The 21,539-nt window shown below is 59.9% G+C and overlaps 1 protein-coding gene across 4 annotated transcripts in view; it reads right to left on the bottom strand.

Annotated features, from left to right (window-relative positions):
* Positions 1-4,904: 4,904 nt before the first annotated feature.
* Positions 4,905-21,539, bottom strand: part of GAK (cyclin G associated kinase) — a 56,073-nt gene continuing 39,438 nt past the window's right edge. For all 4 annotated transcript variants that reach the window (XM_045774732.2, XM_045774734.2, XM_087864370.1 and 1 more), the window contains 13 exons: positions 19,317-19,511; positions 18,772-18,889; positions 18,336-18,415; positions 14,965-15,158; positions 14,078-14,224; positions 13,446-13,916; positions 12,855-13,028; positions 11,987-12,097; positions 10,888-11,004; positions 6,913-7,122; positions 6,265-6,413; positions 5,537-5,713; positions 4,905-5,435 (listed from right to left, as the gene is read on the bottom strand). In XM_045774732.2, coding sequence (XP_045630688.1) covers positions 5,334-5,435; positions 5,537-5,713; positions 6,265-6,413; positions 6,913-7,122; positions 10,888-11,004; positions 11,987-12,097; positions 12,855-13,028; positions 13,446-13,916; positions 14,078-14,224; positions 14,965-15,158; positions 18,336-18,415; positions 18,772-18,889; positions 19,317-19,511 — 2,245 coding nt within the window. In that variant the 3' untranslated portion in view covers positions 4,905-5,333. The remainder of the gene's footprint in view (positions 5,436-5,536; positions 5,714-6,264; positions 6,414-6,912; positions 7,123-10,887; positions 11,005-11,986; positions 12,098-12,854; positions 13,029-13,445; positions 13,917-14,077; positions 14,225-14,964; positions 15,159-18,335; positions 18,416-18,771; positions 18,890-19,316; positions 19,512-21,539) is intronic.

Raw genomic sequence — 21,539 nt, 5'->3', positions numbered from 1 at the left:
GGAGCTGGGTGTGGTGGAGATGCGGCCGCCAGGCTCCAGGGCTCCTTCTGTGACCTCTGGGGATGTGTGTGTCCTCAGCTTGCCGTGATAGGGGCTCACCCCCACCCCGTTCCCCTGGGGCATCTGGGTGGCTGCTGGTCTGGGGACCGTCTGGTCAGTCAGACTCTGCTGCTTCAAAGGGCAGCTAGTAGACTTCATACAGACAACGGCTTGATTTCCTGCCTGACGCTGAGGTGGCTGAACACGTGAGCTGTGGCAGGGGCCCCGGGCTGCACGCCCTGGCTCAGCCTCCAGCCATGACGACGCAAGCAGAGCCCGTCCTTGAGGACAGGCGTCCCCTTTGCACTGACCCGTCAGCCCCTGGCCAGCACTGGCCTCATGCCCCCCTGGCAGCTTCACCCAGCAGGTGAGCCTGGAGCTAGGACGTGTGGCTCGTAAGGGGTGCCAAGTGGGGGACGAGGACTGAATAGAGGCCCAGACTCTGACACTGACCTCAGCCCTTGTGGACAGCTGATGGATGGCCATCCACTTGGCCAGTCTCCCACCCCAACCCTGTGATCTCCACATCCCAGAGGCCCCTCGCCAGCCCACACGGATTCCCCAGAGCAAACAGCCCAGGGGCTGTGGCTGGAGGAGTGTCTGCTAGGGTCAGACCCACCTGGACGAGGGTGTGAATCCTGGCTGCGGGGTCAGGCAGAACCAGGGTTGAGGGTGCAGCTCGGGGTTGGGGGACAATGGAGCCAAGGGACCCTGCTTGCACAGCCCACTATGGGCAAGGAGACAGGTTCCCCAGGTAGGCAGTCCAGCCGAGGCTGCAGGTGTGGAGGGGCCACCCTGGGGGAAGGAGGCCAAGAGTGGGTGCTGGGGCTGTTGGAGCAGCAGGGGGGGCTGGGCTGGCCACAGTTGGATGCTCTCCTCCCCCAACACCTTTCTCCCCACCAGACTGGGGCCCAGGACAGTCCCCCAACCGCAGGGCACAGCTTGCCGAGAGATGGGTGGGGGACTTCCTAGTAGAAGTCCTTGGGACCATGGCAGGCAGGGGTGGACAGTCCCTCCATTTCTGAGACCGGTGTCCAGCCTGCACCTGAGAAGAGCCGGGGCGTGGTCCACGCTCTTGGCTCTGACGGTGCCCCGAAGGCCTGCGTGTGTGAAGGGTGCAACAGAGCCTGGGAGCTCAGCACCAGAGCCCCCTCTGTCCAAAGGTCACTGCACCGGCATGACGCAGGACCTTCCTGTCCTTCCCAGGTCTTTTCTGGCAGTGAATCCTCGCCAGCCAGGCTCTGCCAGGGGCTGCCTCTCTGGAAGGGCTCACGCCACCCAGGCCAATCCCATCCCCGTCCCCGCAGGACATGACCCAGGGCCCTGACAGCTTCTGGACTCAGCCCCCCCACCCCCCGAGCTCCAAGGAAGGGCCTCCGTCCTGCCCTCACGTTGGTGGTCAGCAAGGCGTGTGCCCAGGGAGCAGATGGCACATGAACACATGTGTGAGCCCGCGTGCGCCCTGGCAAGAAGCCCGTGTCCAAACCAACAGGGTATAGAGGGCCGTGGAGAGGCCGGCGGCTCCTCTGGGGGGGACACAGAGCCAAACAGCCCAACCCCCCGATGATGGAGCAGAGAAAGGTGTTTGTCCAAACAGCGGACATCGTCAGTCCCAGTGACATGCCTACAGCGTGGGTCCACCTGCAAGAACCCCCTCCCCTGCCCTGAGGCCCCAAACGGGGGGCCAGCCATGACCTGGGTCTGGACAACTGGGCTCAGTTCCTCTCGGAGACAGCCCTGCCTCTCCACCCCCAAGGAAACCGCGTCTGACCTGGAGACACCTTTGTTCAATCCTGACCCGTGCCATCAACAACCCTGGCTGAGCCGGCTCTCAGCGCTTCCGTGCAGGTGGGGCTGTGGCCACGCCTCTGGCCACCTCTGGAGGTCCCCAAGCCCCACCCCCACCCCACCCCACCAGGCCAAATGAAGCCTCCCACTGCTCTGGGTGGGGGGAGGGGTCTTCCTCCCCGAGGGGCCTCACCCATCACGAGTGGGCAGGGCAGGTGGGGCAGCAGAGTCTGTCTCGCGTGAGACCCTGCCAGGCCTTCCTCGCCACCCAGGAGATGCTCCCAGCCGGAGTGCGTGGGCCTCAGGACTCGGCTGGACACAAACACCAGACACGTGTGTGCACGTCTTTGCTCTGCCCTCCTGGTGGCCAAGGTACTCCCCTTCCGGCCTGCCTGCCCCAGGCTGCTCCTGGCAGTACCCATGGCACCTCTGGGGTCTGCCCACATCTGCTAGGGGTCCAAGCTAGCTTTAGTGACAGGACAGAGGGTCCCTCTTAGCCCAGGATTCTCAGCCCCACAGTCCTGGGTGGGGTGCATCTTCTAGGACCCTCTGCGGATCCGGGGACATAGGCCTGAGGCCCCAGTGGTCACCCTACAGGCTGCAGGGAATGGGGTGGGGTCCCAGAAGGTCTCTGAGAGAGACCCTAGAGTGAGTGGACTCAGCCCCATGGCAGCTGGGCCAGGTAAGGCAGGCCAAGCAGACACACCCTGTCACTCCAGTGCCCTGTACGGCCTGACAGATCTACCCTGGGGGGACCCGGACTAGGGCCTTTGTTCCAAGGCCCCAGGCAGGCAACCAGGGCAACCGAACTGGACCATGCCCCTCAGCAAGGACCCCGGACTCAGGGCCACAGGCACTGGAGGGGTGGGAGCTCAGTAATTATTCACTGAGCGAGCATTTCCCAAAAATGGACATTAGCCAGAAATGAAGCAGAAACAGAACTCAAGTCATTTTCTTTCTCCCTTTCTAAAGATTTTATTTTTTCAAAGTAATCTCTACACCCAACCGGGGACTCAAACTCACAACCCTGAGATCAAGAGACGCACGCTTCACCGACTGAGCTGGCCAGGCAGGCGCTCCTCAAGGCTGTTTTCCAACGGGAGCCAAGAACACAGGCCACGCTGCCTGAGGCCACGCTGCCTGAGGGTGTGCCCATCCTTGGAAGGGGCCCCCCTTGGCAGGGAGACACGGAAGACTTCTCAGACCCACCCTGCACGGGAACCACAGGGACCACCCCCAAGGAGCCGCAAGAAACACACAGCAGGTGTTGGCGGGAAGGAGGACGCGTCACTAGGCACAGAGACAAATCCACAAACCCCGCGGCCAGGACCCCAGAGACGGGGCTGACTGGCTCCTAGGTGCAGGGGTGACACCCACAGCCTGAGAGCAGGCAGGGAGGGGGGCGTGGGGACGTCCTGTGTGGGCCACACACCCAGCAGAGCAGTGTCCGTCATTGGCCCTGAGGACGCCAATCACTGGGGGTGGGGGCATCCTCTGCAGACGTGCCGTGGGCATGGGGTCCTGGGTTTATAGACGGGGGCAGCCTGGGGAGGCAGCTCCAGGCAGGAACCCTGCGGTGCCGGCGGAATCGCTCCTCCACGCCACCCCAGGCCCACGACAGTCTGGCTCCCGACTACTCATCACTGTGGCCCCACAGTCAGGGGACAGGCCAGGGCACTGGAGCAGCCCCCACACTGGGTCCAGGGCCTGTAGGCTAAGAGCTCTAAGGGCCAGGCAGGCGGAAACCTCTGGAATGTCACTCCGGGACAGTAAATTAGGGCCAGTGTCAAAGGGAGAAGGTAAGGGGCGGGTGGGGTGCTGCAGGCCCCAGAGGGTGGCACGGGCTGGGCAGGGGCTCCTGGCGGGTCTGGCCCTGGTGCCAGAGGATCCACAGCGCCTTTGATGTGAAATCTCTGAAGCTACTTAGGCTGCTCATTATTTGTTAAAAGAGCTGGAGACTAAAAATAGCAGCAAACCCGTAACAAACACAGGGAGCCTGCCTGCACCAGCCTGAGTCACTCGCTGCACCGTGGGAGCCCGTCACCTCTGCAAAGGGACTGTGCGGAGGCCCAGACGCACCTTCCCCCATCCCCCCCCAGTTCAGACTCAGAGCTGCGGGGGCACCAGGAGGGGAGAGGTGGGGCCAAGCCCACGGGCCAGAGGGCAGGCAGGGTCTCCGCCTCTGGTTTGGTCCTGCTGGTACAAGACCCGCTACGGGACCAGGGCAGGCGGCCAGAGCCTCTCTGTCCTCTGAGCCCCGGGCCTCGTGCGCCACACACCCTCAGGACCGGTGCGTCTCGGGCCAGCGTGCTCACTGGTGGGGAAGGTGGGGTCTGAGCTTCCAGAGTGTCCAACGCTAGGTGAGGCCTCTCTGGGGACACTGCTGCTGGGCTTGCAGCAGCCCAGGTCCACACTCAGGCCTTACCGAGGGTTCAAGTCCACACCAACTCCTGCATCCCACCCATGCAACAGGACACGGGACGGAGGCTGCACCCCTCCAGTCCACGGAATCCTCCTCCTCTCCGGCATCGCACTGGACTCCATAAAGAGGGACCGACCGCACACGAGCTCTCCAAGGCCTGCAGCGCTGACTGGACGGAGTGGCAGCTTCGGCCCGGGCCAGCCCAGGGCAGGAGCAGGATGACCCCAGGCGCTTCTAAAGTCACTTCTGACCAAGGCCCCAAGCCCGCATGCACAGTGACCGCGTGGGACCGAACACCCGGCGCTTCCTCAACAGGCTTCTCATCAAAGAAAGCTCTCGTTTTGGATTTCCTCAACAACAGCATCCGAAGGGCCCGTGTCCGCCCCCCTCTGCAGAGGGGGGACCCAGCGGGACGAGGACACGGGCCAGCACTGGCGTATCTGTTCTGGGCACGTGCAGTGACTGTGGGGCCTGTCCAGTGCTCACGGTGAGGGCCGACCCATAGACCCTAAGCCACGCTGCCCGGAGGCCCGCAGAGGCCCGAATTCGCTGCTCGCCAGCCAAGGTTCCTGCACTCATCTCCGTGGTCGGGGCCGAGACGAGCCCGATGATGGCACTGCTGCGCAGAGAAGGTCACACGGCGCCAAGACAAGCGTCATCAGAAAATAGTTTAATTACGTACAGGCGATCGCCAGGCTGATCACACACAGAGGGAGTGTTCACGCACGGGGTTCAGGGCAGGACAGCTGAGCAGCGCACTCTACCACGAGCAGAGGCGCTCTCGAGGCCACGGCCACTGGACAGAACGAAATGAATCACAAACCGTGACAGTTATGGGGGGAGCGTAATCAACACATTTCCTTTGGGACTAAAAAAAGAAAAGGAAAATCAGAGGCTTTGGAATGCTTTTTCTTCTCATGCCGGGGAGCGGCGTCTGTTCCAGGCCCACTGAGCATGGTGGGCACAGCGATCCGGGTGTGGCCACGGTAGCCCACGCCACGACGGCCACAGACGGGACCCTGGAGGTCGAGCTCAGCAGCTTCCGGCTCTGTGAGCCACACGCACAGCCTCGACCACAACGGGCTCAGAAGAGGGGCCGGGAGCCCTGGCTCTCGAACTCGGCCCACGCGTCATTCAGCTCCATGAAGATCATCTTGGCGTACTGCTCGTAGGGCTGCCCTGCGGCCTGGGGGCGGGACCAGGGGGGAGGAGGCCTTAGACCTGCTCCCGGCACCCCATCCTCCCCCCACCCCCAATCCTGCCCCCGCACCCCTGCCCAGTGCTCACCTTGTCTGGGTGGACCACCAGCACAGCACGGCGGTAATGTTTCTTCACCTGCCCCGGGGTCACCAGGTCGGCCATGCCCACGGGCGTCCAGCGGCTCTCGCCATCCCACAACACGGTGTGCAGGGTGGACAGCAGTGCGCGGATGTTCCTCTCCTTGCCCTCGGTCCACTCCAGGAGCTGCAGAGAGTGGACCGCAGACAGAGATCAGGGCCTCTGGCCCCCCGCTTGCCAAGCCGCTGACCATCCTTCCGATGGCCCCACACTACCCACCACACAGAGCAAGGCTCTGACCGTGCGATGCTCGGCCCAGACACAGACCCGACACCCCAGTTTCTGTCAGTCGACACCACTCCCTGGGCTTGGCGACACACTGCAGAGGACGAGACGGCCCGCAGAGCTACGCGGTGAACCCGTCCTGCAGAGAGGGCCCCCGACCACTCGGCAGTGCTGTGTCTCAGGCCAGCCTGGACAGCAGATGGCCCTCGTCACCCCGTGCCCTGTCTGGGGTTACATGTGGTCAGGTCTCCAGAGCAGCGAAGCACTTAGTCAGCCTGTACCACGCCCAACAGCACACCCAGGTCTAAACAGAAGCTGCCGTCTCCGCGAGCGCACTGGACTAAGACAGACCCTCTTGGATCCGGGAGTCGGGAGTCTCACGAGGCGGCTGCGGGCTGGCTCCGGGTGAAGCCGCCCCACCCGCAGACCCGGGGCACCCAGCCCGCCCTCACCTTCAGCTTGAGTGGGTCCGCGTCCCTTGCCTGCTCCTGCCTCCGCATCTCAGCCATGGTCCTGGGCCCCTTCCTGTCGGCCTTGGAGGAGAAGCCCTGGTCGGACAGCAGGTCCTCAAAGTCGCTCTCGGACACTCTTGGCTTCTGACCTACGGGAGAACGGAGGCTTGGCCAACAGACAACGCGCTGGGGCCCTGCCCACCAGTGCACAGCACGCGAGACCCACCCCGGGGGCATGAGGTGCTGCCATGACGCCTCAGAAGAAAAGCAGCCAGGTCGCTTCCAGTCAGAGACGGGCGGCCTGCCCATTTCCACTTGGCATGCATCACAGCCCTCAGCCCGCAGAACTGTTTCCAGCTCAACGACCCTTTGGGCTGATATGCGTCACCTTCTGGGGTCAACGTGGATGTGCCGTCCCGACAAACACAGCTGCGGGCTCCCGGACAGTGTGGGCCTCGCCACCATGTCCTGGCCGCAGCATTCCCCTCCACCCCCACGGGGGCCCGCACTGAGCGAACAGACTTGGGCCTCACTGAACACTCTTTCCGAGGTCGGGCCATGAGCTGGACAAACAGGGCAGGACGCTGCTGTAACTACTTCACAGGAAACTCGAAAAAGCCACACAGAGGAGACCGAGGCAGGACCTACCGAAGCTGGGGGCGCGGACCCCCCTCTCCTCTCGGCTGCCGATCACACTCACATTGGCGGCATAGTTAGGCCTTGGCTGTGCACAGGCTTTGGGGGGTGGCTTGGCCTGGGGGGCCCGGGGCCGACTTGTCTGCTGCCAGGAGCTGCCGCCCGTGGGAGGGGGGGCTGCTTTGGGGCCGAAACCCCCAGGAGCAAATCCAGCCGACGAGCCTGGGGAGACAGTGCACAGTGGGTTGAGTGTCCAAACACGTGATGGCTGCTGTCTTGAGGCCTTCACGTCCACAGGAGCTGGGGGACAGTGTGTACGCACGTGGGGACAAGCACAGGCACCGCCTCCCCACTCACCCTCAGGATGCACAGCTGCTTCTTTAACTGCTGATTTTGAAACAGATGCACAGCCACCTGCAGGCCCCCGGGTCCCAGCTCACACAGCTGGGCTGTGCCAGCCGGCACACGCACACCAGCGTGAGCGTGTGCACGGACGACCACGTGCACAGATGCGGGCACACCAGCGTGAGCGTGTGCACGGACGACCACGTGCACAGATGTGGGCACACCAGCGTGAGTGTGCATGTGCACGCGTGACCTTGTGCACAGATGCGGGCACACCAGCATGAGGTGTGTGTGCACACGCCTGCGGCGAGCACACGCACAGATGCGCGTAAGCACCAGATCGCAACGCTCATCTGCTTCCCCCTCGCCCCCTGCCCCAGACTGTCATTCCAAGAATGTTCTAGAGACGGAATCAGAGTGTCAGCTCTGCAGTTGGTGCTTCTCAAGCAGGACCTGCTCCTTTTTATTGCTGAGCAGCATTTTGTGGCCCAGACGCAACGCGGTGTGTTCAATCCCTGGCCCCCGGGAGGACCTCAGGGCTGGTTCTGGTTTGGGGCAGTTACAAAGCTGCTACGAACACCGCGAACGAAGTGTTGCCGCGGCTCTGGGATACCTGGTCGCTGCACACTCACTTTGGTTGGAAACCGCCCGGCTCCGTGGTGGAGCGCCCGTGCCATCTCACACCCCCACCAGCACCTGGGGCCACCCACACAGCTTCCACTGTTGCCACGCCACACCCCTGGTGGCCCCCGGCCAGGCGGCCCCTGTGCTGGGTGCCCCACACGCTACTCCCACGTCGTGAGCGGGCGGCTTTTTGTCTGTCGCTGTGCTTATGTGTCCCCGTGTCAGTTCTAGAGCAAACATGGGGCTCGAACACGTGTTTTCTACATCCGTAGCTCGTCTTTCCAGCCTGCAGACTTCAGTGAAGCAAACTTTGTGATGACGACGGGCAACGCACTGCTATCTCCACTGTGGTTCGTGGTGACAGGAAACCACGCCCTGGGTTCCAGAGACCTTCCCCTCCATGTTGTCCTCCTCCAGGCACTGAAGCGTCTCGTGTTTACGCTTCAGTCCGGCACTAGTGTGGAGCCCCCGGCGTGTGAGGCGTGAGGATGAGGTCACTTTTCTGCCTGTGACGGCCCATCGCTCCAGCACCGTCTGCGGTGGTTTTGCACCTCTGTCAAAAACCCGCTGGCCTTGCGTGTGTGGGTCCACTTGTGGGTCCCCTGCTCCATTCGGCTCCGACACCAGGCAGTGCTGGTTTCAGCAGCTACAACGTTAAGCCCAAAGCTGGGGGGGGGGGGCTGTGTGTGTGCGCGACGCCTCCCACACCCCTGTTCCATTGCAGATATTTCAGCCACTCAAGGTCCTCTGGCTTCCCAAATAAACGTCACTATGAGCTTGTCCGTGTCTGTGGAAATCCTCACTGGGCTTTCCGGGAGGAACCGTGTGGAATCTACGCACCCGTGAGTGGTCTGCTTCTCCATCCGCCACGGCCTTGGCTGTCCTCACCGGCTCCGCGCCTGCAGCCCTGCAGCCCCAGCACACGAGCCCACGTTGCCTACCACGAGCAGCCTTCCCTGCACTGCTGGCCGGGGCGCCGACTGCTCTTGCTGGGCCCGTGATGTGGCAGACCCTGTTACCCAGCTGTGGAATGGCGAACCAGCCTTGTTCCCGGAATAGACCCTCCTTGGTTGTGGTGCACGACTCTCCGTGTGAGGGCGGTTCTCTACGCTACTGTGTTGTTCAGTCTGCGTCTACACTCATGAGGGATGTTACCTTGCAGTTTTCTGTTTTTGTACAGACTCTGATTTTGGTATCAGGGTAACACTAGCTTCCTAAGATCAACTGGAAAACAGTCCCTCCTCTTCCTATTTCCTGGAAGACACTGGGGAATTGGTATGAATTCTTGAAACATTTGGTAAAATTCTCCAATGAAATTCCCCACCCAGGACTGGAGAGTCCCCTTTCTGGGAGACGTTCAAGTGTGAACTCGTTTCCCTTACAGTCACGGGGATGTTCTCACAACAGGCTCCCCATGGCGGTTTGCGGGGACCAGCTATGAGGACGTGACCAGTATTAGTACCCATGGCCGCGCACCCTCGCGGTCCCCGGGATCTGCGGGGATGTGCTCATGTCCCTGTGTGATCACCCTTTTCAATCTGTCCCAGGGGAGCTGTGCCTGCCGGTTTTACTGAGGTTTGAACTTTCTTATCTTTTCAAAGAACCAGGTTTTGTTTCATCACTTTTCTACTTCACGGATTTTGGTTATTATTTCCTTCCTTCTGTTTGCTTTGGGTTTATTTTGCTATCTCTTCAGACACGCTGAGGGGAGGGCTCCTGATGCTGACGAGAAGGCCGCGAGTGCCGGCTCAGCCATGCCGTGTCCACATTCACCGGGTTTAGCACGCCATTCTGTTTCCTAAATAACCCACTTACTGTTCAGCGTTGAAGCACGTGAAGACTGAATGGTTATCCTGCTGTCCCTACTGTCCAGTCCATGTGGTCGGGGGACCATCAGTCTCCATGAAAGCCCAGAAGTGCCTGGGAAAGGGTGTGGTCTGCGCAGGCAGTGCCGAGGGTTGGGAACACCATGGGGCACGGGGCCCTGCTGGCAGGGGGTGCCCCCAGCAACTCCATCACTGCGCCAACCTCACGTCCAGAGGCTCGATCACTTGTCAAGAGGAGTCTGACATCTACAACCAGAGTCTGAGTTTGTCTGTTTCTCCTTCCCTTCCATCGGCTTTCATCAGGATCCCAATTCCTGAGGGCATGTGATGGAGGGCCTAGGGCCCCGATGCAGCCTTGAGCGCCGGGCTCCAGCCCAAGGATGGGTCACTAGGGATCTAAGAGGTCCTGCACCCGCCAAGAAGGCTCTGGGCAGCTCCCCCCCGCCCCGCCCGTGTGAGTGGCCAGAGACACAGGCCACACAGACGCAGAAGGTCAAGGGCAAACCCAAACTCCCAGGAATGCCCTCAGAAAGACGACGCAACCTGAAATGCCAGGAACTACTCAAACTAGGAAAGAGGGGCTCAACAAGACAGACGCAGAGTGAGCCCCAATATAGCAGAGACGTGAGCCGGTGGAGGAAAGGCGGTCCTGTAGACCCAATCCACATCACAAGAGGGGAACAAGAAAGTACAAGGTGCCAAGAGTTCTCCTAGCACCAAGGAATATCTGCCTCCAAACCAAACTGAAGGTTTACCAGGTGCCGTGAGGGGCTGGGGGAGCGGCCACAAAGCTGCGGTGGGAGGAGAGCTCTGCCTCCTGAGCCCCCACTGCCCTGGGCCTTCCCAGCAGACACTGCTTCCGGCATGGAGTTGCACCCGCCAGCTGACTGCCAAGGGATAAGGAACCCGCTCAGATACTCATGGTCTCAATAGTCAATGCCCCACATGCGTCTGGAGGAGACGAGAGGGACCGCGAGGACACGTTCCCCAGGAGATTCAAGGCCAAGGGCAGGAGGCACAGGTGCTGGGTGGGGGCGTCTTGTCCATCCCTCCACGGCTCCAAGTCCCTACTCCCCAGACGGCCCACACGTGCCTGACGCCTCCCGTGTTAGCTTGGCTCCTGAGCCCCTGCAAGGGGAGCAGGGCCACACAGGTTACACCTCCTCCCAGTGCTCTGGGCCCCACATGTCACCTTGGAGGCCAGAACTGAGGTCACCGAGGTCTGCAAATGGGTCCAGGCTCTGAGACTTGGTCCAGCTGGCTGGGGGGCCAGGGGCGGCAGGCTGGCCTCCTGGAGAGAAGAAGGGACCTGGAGAAGGGCAGAGGGCATGAGAAGGTGCACCCCCAGGACGCTCCTGAGGCCGCGCTCAGCTAGTGTCTGCGCCTACACCAGCCTCAGACACGGCCGTACGTGCAGCCAGAGCTGCTGCCTTAAAGAAGCTAGCCTACCCATTCGCATGGCCTTGACCCTGGAGTCCCACTTCCCGGAACACATGTCAAGTGTGAACGTGATTTATGATGTTCCTCCCAAGGGCAGAAGCTGGACGGTACTCTGAAGGTGAGACACTGGGGTTTGAAGGCGTTACCATGATGGAACGCTATATAGTTGGTACAAGTGGCAGCTGCTCCTATGTAAAGAGTTCTTATATATCAATTTTAAATAAGTTGAATTCCAAAGGTGCCTGGCTGGCTTAGTTGGTTCAGCATCTGACTCTTGGTTTGGGCTCAGGTCATGATCTCAGGGCTGAGATCCAGCCCCGCGTCGCGGTTCTCTCTCTCTCTCTGCCCTTCCTGCTCATTCCTTCTCTCTCTAAATAGATAAATACGTACAAAAATAACATCTTAAAAAGTTGAATTCCCTCTGTAAAGAAAGAAATACAAATAACTAAAAACCTGCAAAGTAACAGCTGACCTTCTTCCTGATGAAAAAATGCAAATCAAGAGACAGTATCTCTCAAGTCACCATCCAGCCCTAGGAAGAGCCTCAGCCTAGGGGCTGCTCCTGGGCAAACACATCAGTGAATACAGGAGGGGACACGGGTCATAGGCCTTTCCTGGCAGCTCACTACTGGAGCGTTCCCAAGAGGACAGGGCGTGGCCTTGTGATGCCACCCATGGCACAGACCCCCAGGGGCCTCCAGGAGGCAGAGGAACCGTGGGACACAGGACACCACCCAGGAGCGCTACAGGGACCCCTCACATCACCTCCTGCCGAGCCCTCCTGGCCCACACTCCTTCTCTGGGAGTGGGGTCCCACCTGAGAACTGGCCTCCATGGGGCTGGGCTCATACCTTCTGCAGCGGGAACGGGGGCCGGCGCCTCAGCCCAGGCCTCCCACCCCCCCAGCAGATCCGGGTGGCTGCTTGAGGCCGTCATCTTGCCAGGCTCTGCTGGTAGATCCCCTGGAAAGACAGCAGCGCCATCTGGGGTATCCCCTTGTGGGGGCAGGCAGCCACAAGCCCCTCTGTGGGAGGTTGGGAGAGCACCCTCTGTCCCCCCTCATGTGTGAGCACGGCTGAGCTCACGCATCCCCAGGGTCCCCAGGGAGCTGCACTGGGCTTGGCCCACACTAACCCACTTCTTCCTTCCTCAGGGGCCCATGGATGTGTCACGTGGTCACTGAACTAACCTACTGGACGAGGGGGTCAGCAAACAGAGCTGCTGTTCATGGAGCAACAAGTGTCTACACATCTTCAAAGACCTCCCACCCTGTGGCCAGCCACACAGACTAGCAGCCGCGTGCTGATGCCCCCAGAAACTGCCTTCCGCCCTCCTCTAAAACTCCACAGAGGGGGCCTAGGCGGCTCAGTCGGTGAAGCGTCTGCCTTCAGCTCAGGTCATGATCCCAGGGTCCTGGGATCGAGTCCTGCGTTGGGCTCCCTGCTCAGCAGGGGGTCTGCTTCTCACTGCCTGCTGCTCCCCCTGCTTGTGCTCTGTGTCATATAAAATCTTTAAATAAATAAATAAATAAATAAATAAATAAATAAATAAATAAATAAATAAATAAAAAAAGTAAGACCCTGCAGAGTGCATGGGATGGACAGCTACAGGCTGTGTCACCCTGCCAGGGGAGGGGGAACCCACGGCAGCCCCCCATCGGCCAAGGGTCCACGGCAGGTGACTGCGCCGCCCACCTCCCCAGGCCACCTCGGTGCTTACCCAGGTGCAGGAAGTCGGTGCTGCAGGCTGGGGGTGGGGCGCTGTGGGCCGAGGGGAAGGATGCAGGGGTGGCGGCAGGAGACTCGGAATTAAGAAATTCACCAAAGAGGTCGGGCTTGGAGCAGGGCTGGGTGTCTGGACCAGATGGCAGCAGGAGAGGGTCAAACGGGTCGGCTATGGAAGGACACCCAGAAAAATGGGTGGAGGTACGTAGGCGCCTTTGGCCCAAAGCATCCGCTGTGAAGCTGAGCAAGTCCCAGCCGGCGCCGTGGCCCCTCAGACCCAGGCTGAGACGCAGCATCCACTCCAAGAAGGTGCTGGATGCCAGGATGCCCTCGCCCTAGACTCTCCTGGGAGAGGCAGCCCGTGAGAGCGAAGGGCTAGCACTTCCTGGGACGGGAGTGCGAGAGGGGCCTCAGGAGTTTGACCCGCAGAGCAGCCGCCTCCTGCAGCAAGCTGGGGGCTGCTCCTCCAGCGGGAGGCCGAGGGGCCAAGCACTGACCCCACCCCGTCCATCCCAGGTCATCCTGACAGCAAGGCCAAACAACTAAAACCCTACCCTCTATTCCCACGCTGGATGGAGTAACGTACCAACTGCAGCCGGCCCTTCGCGGGGTGGGCTCTGTGCGCTCAAGGAAGGGGCTGGGCTTGAGAAGAGCAAGGGGGTCTCTCCGCCCAGCAGGTCACCTGGGGGGACCTCTGGAGCTGGGTCAGGGGCCCCCAGGAGGCGGCTGAGCAGGTCGGCGGTACTGGGGGCTGCCCCGCAGGCCTGCATGGGGGGTGCCAGCCCTGCCTCGGAGTTCAGCCCCAGGAGGTCGACACTGTCTTCCTGCGGCGTGGGCTCCTGTGGTGTGGCCGGCGTGGCCGCATCAAAAATCAGCTCTCGCTCTTGCGCCCTCGCTGCTGGGTCCGGCGTGTCCTCGTCAGCTGCGTCTCTGCTCTCAGCTGACAGTGTCGCTGCTTCCTCATCAGAAGGCTCACTCCCACCTGCATCCTCGGCTGGGACTGATGCGCTCTCCTTGGCAAACTGACCTTCTGGGCCTGTCCCTGTGTCTTTCTCCTCTGAAAAGAAAAGCACAGCAGACAGGACGGCAGACTGAGGCCTCGCCGGAAGCCAAGGAGTGGAGAAAATGCACAGGTGAGAACCAAGCACATCCTGCCAGATGCCAGGCTGGATCAGCTGCTTCTGGGGCGCACGGTCCCTGGAGGTGCCCCACACCCACCATGCCAATCCAGCGTGTGGAGGAAGTGGCTGGTGTCCGTGCTGCCGCTCTGTGGTGAATCAGACTCCGTGGGCTCAGCATCCAGAGACCCTGCCTCAGCGTCGTACTGAGCGGTGGAGCCGGGCTGCCTGGGGAGCTCTGGCTTCCCTGCCAGGGAGAAGGGCGTGTCAGGAGCCCAGCCCAGAATGCCACCACCGCCTGCAGCAGCCGGCCAGGGGCCACGGGGCCCTGGGCTGCAAAGCGTCTCACGGAGCATCCAGGCCACGTGGCCGGACGCTCGATTCCGAAGCACTGGGAAACCTGCACTGACCAGCAAAGAGGGTCCAGTCTGTGAGCAGCTCCGTGTCGGCCTGGATGCTGCCCCATGCACGTGCGCAGACACACGCTTCTCAGGGAAGAGAACGTAAAACACGCAAACCAAGAACGCGGAGACGACCGTGTCTCGGTCAGCAAGTGAGACCGTGAGCCCCGCCCACCGACGGACTGTGTGCACCCCTTTCTTCTAACTGCTCACGAGACAACCAACCTGGAGAGGGACTATCTGCCCCGCTATCCCCTGCAGGTCCAGAACAAAGCCCTGACTTCTTCCAGGTGCACTGAAAATAGCAAGTGACTCCAACCCGACCCTCCCAGCAGGCTCATGATGACCCCCAGGGCAGGGGCTGCCCGGGGTCCTGGGGGTATGGGAGCAGCTGTGGCGGCGTGAATCCGGGAAATGCGAGCACGCTAGGTGTGAAAGCTGGTGTCGGGGGAGGTCCCAAGTTGGAGCTCTGGCCCTCCCTATGCCTGTGCACAGCTGGACACAGGGATGGGCGCAAGCCCAGGCCCCAGGAGTTTCCGGTGGTGGCAGCACCACCTGCTATGTATTTGGAAAACAAAGATCTCACCAAATTTAGACAGAATGTCTTGCTGCTCCTCCCGGCTGGAAAACAGGATTTTGGGGTTCAGCCCCCTCATGCTGGTGCTCTCCCAGGGTGGGGCCTCCCGGCTGGGCCTGTCTCTGGGCTCCACCTCCACCTCCAGGTTCACTTGGAATAAATCCGGGTATTTCTCCTGAATGTCACAGGCATCCAGGTCATACCTGCAAGGGGGACACCAGATGCCAGTTAAGAAGGACTTTCATGGGTCAGCCACCCCGTGTTAACCAGAAAGCGAGCACAAAACGGCACATGTGCTCACCGGGGCAGGCACGCCAGCAGGGACACTGCCCCCTGCCGCAGGAGCACTGGCGGCCCTCACCCCTCAGGTCTCCTAATTCAGATCGGGCACTCAGGGATCTTAAATGCGTGTTTCCATAAAACGACACTGTCCACCCTAGCAAAAATCCCCAAGTATTCACAGGTGCCCATAAAACCAAGACCCCTAGAGTGCCCTGCAGAGGGGGGAGGGCAGCAGGGGAACGGCAGCCGGGGCTCACGGCTGGCGGAAGAGGAGAAAGACAAGGAATGCCAAGACCGGGTGTGTAGGCATCGCCTGCGGGGCTGGCAGTGGGGGCTATGGCTGCTGGGTCACTGAACTCCAATTCTGGGGCGCCGTACCTCTCTAGGGATTCCAGCATTTCCCCCCATGCTCCCTAAGATCCTCTCTGATGACAAGTTCACAAACCACACTGCTAAGCCCTATTCGTCAGCTGGGCAGCAGGCTGCATCCTCTCTTAGGCCACCTAACATCTCTGGGCACTACTTATTGTTTCAAAAGGGGCAGCGGGAGCCTGAGTGACCCAAGCTGTGGAAGGAGGGGCCCTGCGTCCTCTGTGATGTCCGTGGGGCACCCATAACCCAAAACAAAACACAGCCACCAGGCAGTAGGGCTGCAGACATGGGGGCAGACTGGGTGGTCAGTCCGCGTGGAAAACCCGCGGCAGACTCGAAGTCTTACTTCCGCGGACTCCAAGAAATAAAATTAGCAAACACACGTGACCCTAACATGGCACGTCCACTGGTTTCAATCCTTCCCACTCCTCCAAACCACCTTTGCACAAAGGGAGGAAACACAACAGAGCAGCTGTGTGGGCAAGAACAGCCTGAAGCCGAGCTCCTCTTGCTGGGGCAACGTGGGGAGGAGGGGAGCTCCTCAGGCTCTCAGGCCACAGAACCCTCTGTCAACTTGTCTGCTTGCTCCCAGCCCAGGGGCCACCGCGCACTTTCTTCCTAAGTCAGGAACCCACAACAAGGAGACAACACAGGTCACCATGCCGCCAGGCAGGAGTGGCTCCCGTGGGAACCACGGTGGTCAGCCCTGAGGCAGCACTGTCAAGTCAAGGGGGAGTCCAGCAGCCAGCAAGGACCAGGGGAGGCCTAGACCCCCATCCACAAGGAAGGAGCAAGGCAGGGATCCACACAAAGGAGCACATGACCTCTGCAGGCTCAACTCCGGGGGCCACAGGGCCCTGGGGGTAGCTCCGGGCACCACGCTGGTGGCCACCCATCCCCACCTCCCCGCCCTGGCTGGTCCCCGAAGATGGCCTCCAGGGCTGGGCCTGCCCAGCTCACCCAGCAGGCCGGTGAGGGAACAATGAGGGTCTGTGAGCAGGGCCACAACCCCGCCCTGCACTTCAGGAGGGCATAAGGCCCGGGTCTCACTGGATGGCCCCATGGGCCAACATGCTTGGCTCAGAAACAAAAATGCTGCCTTGTGTCACAAATTCCAATTCTGCCCATTTAAACACACTGGGGACCCTCCCTCAGTGACAGGAGGTCTCCTCAAGGATGGACCTGCTAACACTGCTCCAAGTTCTTTTCTCAAGCTATCCTGTTTCAACAGCCTCTCTGCAAAATGGATCCTGCCCACAGGAGACACACGCTTTCCTGCAACAATCAGGCAACTCAACCACTTTCTCCTTATTTAATTCAGAATCCGTTTGTGGAAGCATTGCACACACAGTAACACGCAGGCCTGAGAGCGCAGCTCAGTCAAGTTCTGTGCTTGCATACTGGGACGCATGGGGGAAAAAATGCCCTCTCTCCAGCCCCCACGTCAGTCCCCATGTCAGAGGTAGCCACTCCCTGGTCCTCCGGCACCCAGAGGGTCAGAGCTGAGTCCTCCCAGGACTGCAGTGCTGGGTCCTAATATTCCCTTTATTTACTGGCTAGGAGACGGGCAGACGGTCTGGAGAATCCAGGTCCTGGGCAGCTGCAGGCAGTGGTTTCCAGAGCCCCTCCACCAGCTCTCCTCTCACCCCCAGAACAACACTTCTGCTTGGGTGGTAGGCATGCATGCGTGTGAGACAAAGGGGAAAGAACACCAGCTAGAATCAAAATGCCTACTGGGGCGCCCGGGGGGGTACAGGTGGTTAAGCATCTGGCTCTCGGTTTCAGCTCAGGTCGTGACTTCAGGGTCGTGAGACGGAGACCTGCGTTGGATTCGTGCTGGGTGGAGAGTCTGCTTGGAATTCTCTCTCCCGCCTGCACGTGCCCTCTCTCTGTTTCAAACGCCCGCAGGGCAGACCTGTCCCGCTATCTGAGCACCTCTGCCTCAAATACAAGGTGCGCGTACCCACCAGGGACTGGGGGCCAGGCGTGTGTGGGAGGCCCTTATACATTATGCTAACAAGATAAGAAATCTGGGAACACAAGAAACTAAAGCCCTGGGTAAGACAATTGTATGTATTTCTGGTTTTGTCTCTAACAGCAAACGGTAAACTTCTCTTAGTCATCTCCAACCTCAGTGCCTAACAAGGACTCTGCACATACTAGGTACTCTGTGTGTTAAAAAGCAATAAACAGGGGCGCCTGGGTGGCACAGCAGTTAAGCGTCTGCCTTCAGCTCAGGGCGTGATCCCAGCGTTATGGGATCGAGCCCCACATCAAGCTCCTCCGCTATGAGCCTGCTTCTTCCTCTCCCACTCCCCCTGCCTGTGTTCCCTCTCTCGCTGGCTGTCTCTATCTCTGTCAAATAAATAAATAAAAAATCTTAAAAAAAAAAGAAAAAAAGCAATAAACAGCTGTTCAGCTGGTTATACCACATCCAGTGTGTAAACAGCTAAATTCTAGTAAGAAATGCACCAGGCCAGTCCCCAGGTCACCAAGGTGCACAGCGGCAGCCACCATGGCCCGATGGAGGCATACATACTGGACACTGGGCCCGCTCAGAGGTGGGGAAAGACCTCAGACTGGAGTTCAGTGTGGCAACCCAGCCAAGCATGAGCCACATCGCCCCAGCAGTGTCCAGCCCAAGGCCTCATTTCCAGGGGATGCACAGCAGGTGGGCACTGTGCACGTGACCCTCCTGACCTCGTCTACATGTGACACCCACATACTTTGCAAATTTCACAGTAGTTGCATTCCGAGGCACAAAGCCCGTGTGGAACTGGACCTGGAACATCTTCATGGACGCCACCTGTGAACAGAGTGCAGACAGGAGAGCCTGGAGCTGGGGAGGAGATGCCACACGCTCACACTGCAGACATAGACTTCAGTCACGTGCACAGCTCCAGGTGCTGTGGACACAGACGGTGGGACAGCGCCCTCCCAACAAGAAGTTTCTCAGGGTCTGTGGTAGGGCAGCCCCAAAGCCATAACTCAGCAGACGCCCCATGCAGACAGCATCCCGCAGGATGGGGAACTCTGGGTGTTTTGGGCTAAAATCCCCTCTGCCTTGTGCTACACGAGGCCGTTCTCACAGACACTGGGCCCGAGAACCATCCACGAGAGCCCACAGACTGACAGCCCAGGGTGGCCTGAGTGTCCACGTACCTTGGCCTGCAGTCTTCCTCCCAGGGTGGACCTGGCGTGGTAGATTATAATAAGCACGTCCCCTTGCACAGTTATGCCCAAGGGAATGACTGCTTTGCCATCCTCGATTTTGAAATCCCTAAAGGGCAGAACGATGAGGAAAGGTTCACTTAAGTCACACACACAGCTTTCCAGAGAGCAGTGGTCCTGGAAAGCTGAGGCGCCCCGGCAAGAACTCCCGGCTCCCCTAAAGCACCAACGCCTAGATCCACACGTTCTTAGTTTGCTGGTCTTCCTGCCAAATTATTCTGGGAGGGAGTGCTGCTCTGGAACTGACTTCTCAGAAGCGACTCCTCAGCACACTGGTCACGGGAACCTCCCACACCTGGTGCCTGTCCACCGGGACGAGCTCACAGACCTGTTCCTGCTCACCACTTCCACCTCCGGCGTGGCCTCGGCACCTTTCCGCAGCTCTGGCAGGGTTCCCCTTACAAATCTCCCAAAGGAGGGAGAGTGAATGAATCTGACGGCCATCGGGCCAACAAGACCCTGAGCTCTGAGCTTACCTCATCTTGTCATACTCCTGAGATGTGGTGGTCACCCGCTCGTCCCCCACGTAGACCTCGCAGAAGGGCCTGCAGCCATTCCTCTGCTTGCTGAACAGTGGCACGGGTGTCATGACCACGGCTTTCACCAGGATCGGCTTGCTGTGGGGCGTGATGGGCTCCTCTGCCACCATGTCACACATGTACTCGATGTACCTGCAGGGGCCAGAGGCACGCCCCATCACTCACCTGCCATGTTCCCGAAGCTCCGGTCAGCTCACCACACCTGGTCCCAACAGACGCGGGTACTCAGCGCGACAGACAGTCGGCTCACCGCACCTGGCTCCCCACAGACGCGAGTACTCAGCGCGACAGACAGTCCGGCTCACTGCACCTGGCTCCCCACAGACGCGAGTACTCAGCGCGACAGACAGTCGGCTCACCGCACCTGGCTCCCGACAATGGGAGTACCTACCAAGTGTGACAAACAGCTCACCGCACCTGGTTCCCGACAGACCCGAGTACTCAGTGGGACAGCTGGCTCACCGCACCTGGTCCTGACCGACGCGAGTGCTCAGTGGGACAGCCGGCTCACTGCACCTGGCTCGCGACAGACGCGAGCACTCAGTGGGACAGCTGGCTCACCACACCTGGTCCTGACCGACGCGAGTACTCAGTGGGACAGCCGGCTCACTGCACCTGGATCGCGGCAGACGCGAGCACTCAGTGGGACAGCCGGCTCACTGCACCTGGCTCGCGACAGACGCGAGCACTCAGTGGGACAGCTGGCTCACCACACCTGGCTCCTGACAACGGGAGTACCAAGTGCGACAAACAGTCAGCTCACTGCACCTGGTCCTGACAGACGCGAGCACTCAGTGTGGCTAACTCTTCTTGGGCAGTTTGCTCTAGTTTCATCTCAAAAATCTGATGTAATTTTCATTCAGTTTAAAATATTTTTAAATTTCCCTTGACGCTTTTTTGACTCATGGGTAATATAGAAGTGGATTAATTTTGAAAAATTTAGAAAAACATCCAGCTATCTTTGTTATTAATTTCTTTTTTTAAAGCAATCTCCACAGCCCACATAGGGCTCACACTCCTGACCCCGAGCAAGAGCTGCACGCTCCCGACTGAGCTAGCCAGGCGCCCGTCTGTTACCAATTTCTGGTGTGACTCTATCATGAACACTTTCTGTGACTGCTATTCTTCCGTGGCTGCAGTTTAATGGCCCAGAATACGATCTTTCTTACTGAATGGTCCGTGAGCACTCGAAAGGAACGTGTCTATTTGGGCTGTTGGGCGAAAGGGTCTAGGGAGGTCGTCCAGACGGTTGCTCGCAGTGTTCTGTCTCGACCTGACCATCTGAACACTCGGTCCCTCCACTGCCAAGGCAGGAAATGTTGATGCCTGCGCTACAACTGTGATTGCCCATTTCTCCTTTCAATTCTGTGTTCTGCTCTACAAACCTGCTATCGGCTCTCACGTGTATTACTCCTCCAGCTCTCCTGGGTGGTTTTCCCAGCACCTGCGGGCTGCACACACCAGGCATCTGTCCCTGCCCTCGTGTGAGGCTTCTGAGCGTGTCACATACTGCACTGTGCTAGCAGACGTGCTCGGGGAGCTCTCCCCCACGGACAGGAGGCCCACAGGCGCCTCACTAACAGCACGAAGCCAGGAGGCCCACACCCCATCCACACCCGTGAGTCCCACCAGCCACCTGAGTGAGCACAGAAGTGGACCGGACAGGGAGCAGCAGACCTTCTCGGCGAGGTTCACACCACAACACAGCCTGGCCGTCCGACCTGCAGAAGCGGAGAGGCACGTGCGAGCTCTCTGAGCCGCTAAGTCTGTGGTGATTCGTCACGCAGCACATGTGCCACCACCCCCTCCATGGCTGATGCCGGCTTCCTGTGTCCTGATGGCAGAAGCGGGGCTCCTCCAGACAGGGCATCGCTGGGTCTTGCTGTTTTCTTCAGTCTGACGGTCCTTGTAATGGGCACTTTTAGAGCTTGACTGCTGCTGTGGTCGGGTCCTACTGCTCCGTCTTGCTAACTGCTTTCTGTTCATTTCTTCTTCTTTGGTCTCTTCCTAGAGTAAGTGAGCACTTTTCATGACTCTGTTGATGTCCTCTGCTGACTGACTTACTCCCATACTTAGAACCTTTCCTGGCTGCCCTGGGGATCGCGACAACAGCTCTGACGTGGTCTGCACCTCTGCCCTCTGGTTCAAGCTCTCTGTGCG

Source organism: Ursus americanus, chromosome 8 (assembly GCF_024610735.1).
Source record: "Ursus americanus isolate L20-20 chromosome 8, mUrsAme1.1.p, whole genome shotgun sequence".
Classification (NCBI taxonomy): domain Eukaryota; kingdom Metazoa; phylum Chordata; class Mammalia; order Carnivora; family Ursidae; genus Ursus; species Ursus americanus.
This window is presented reverse-complemented; position numbering and strand designations above follow the sequence as displayed.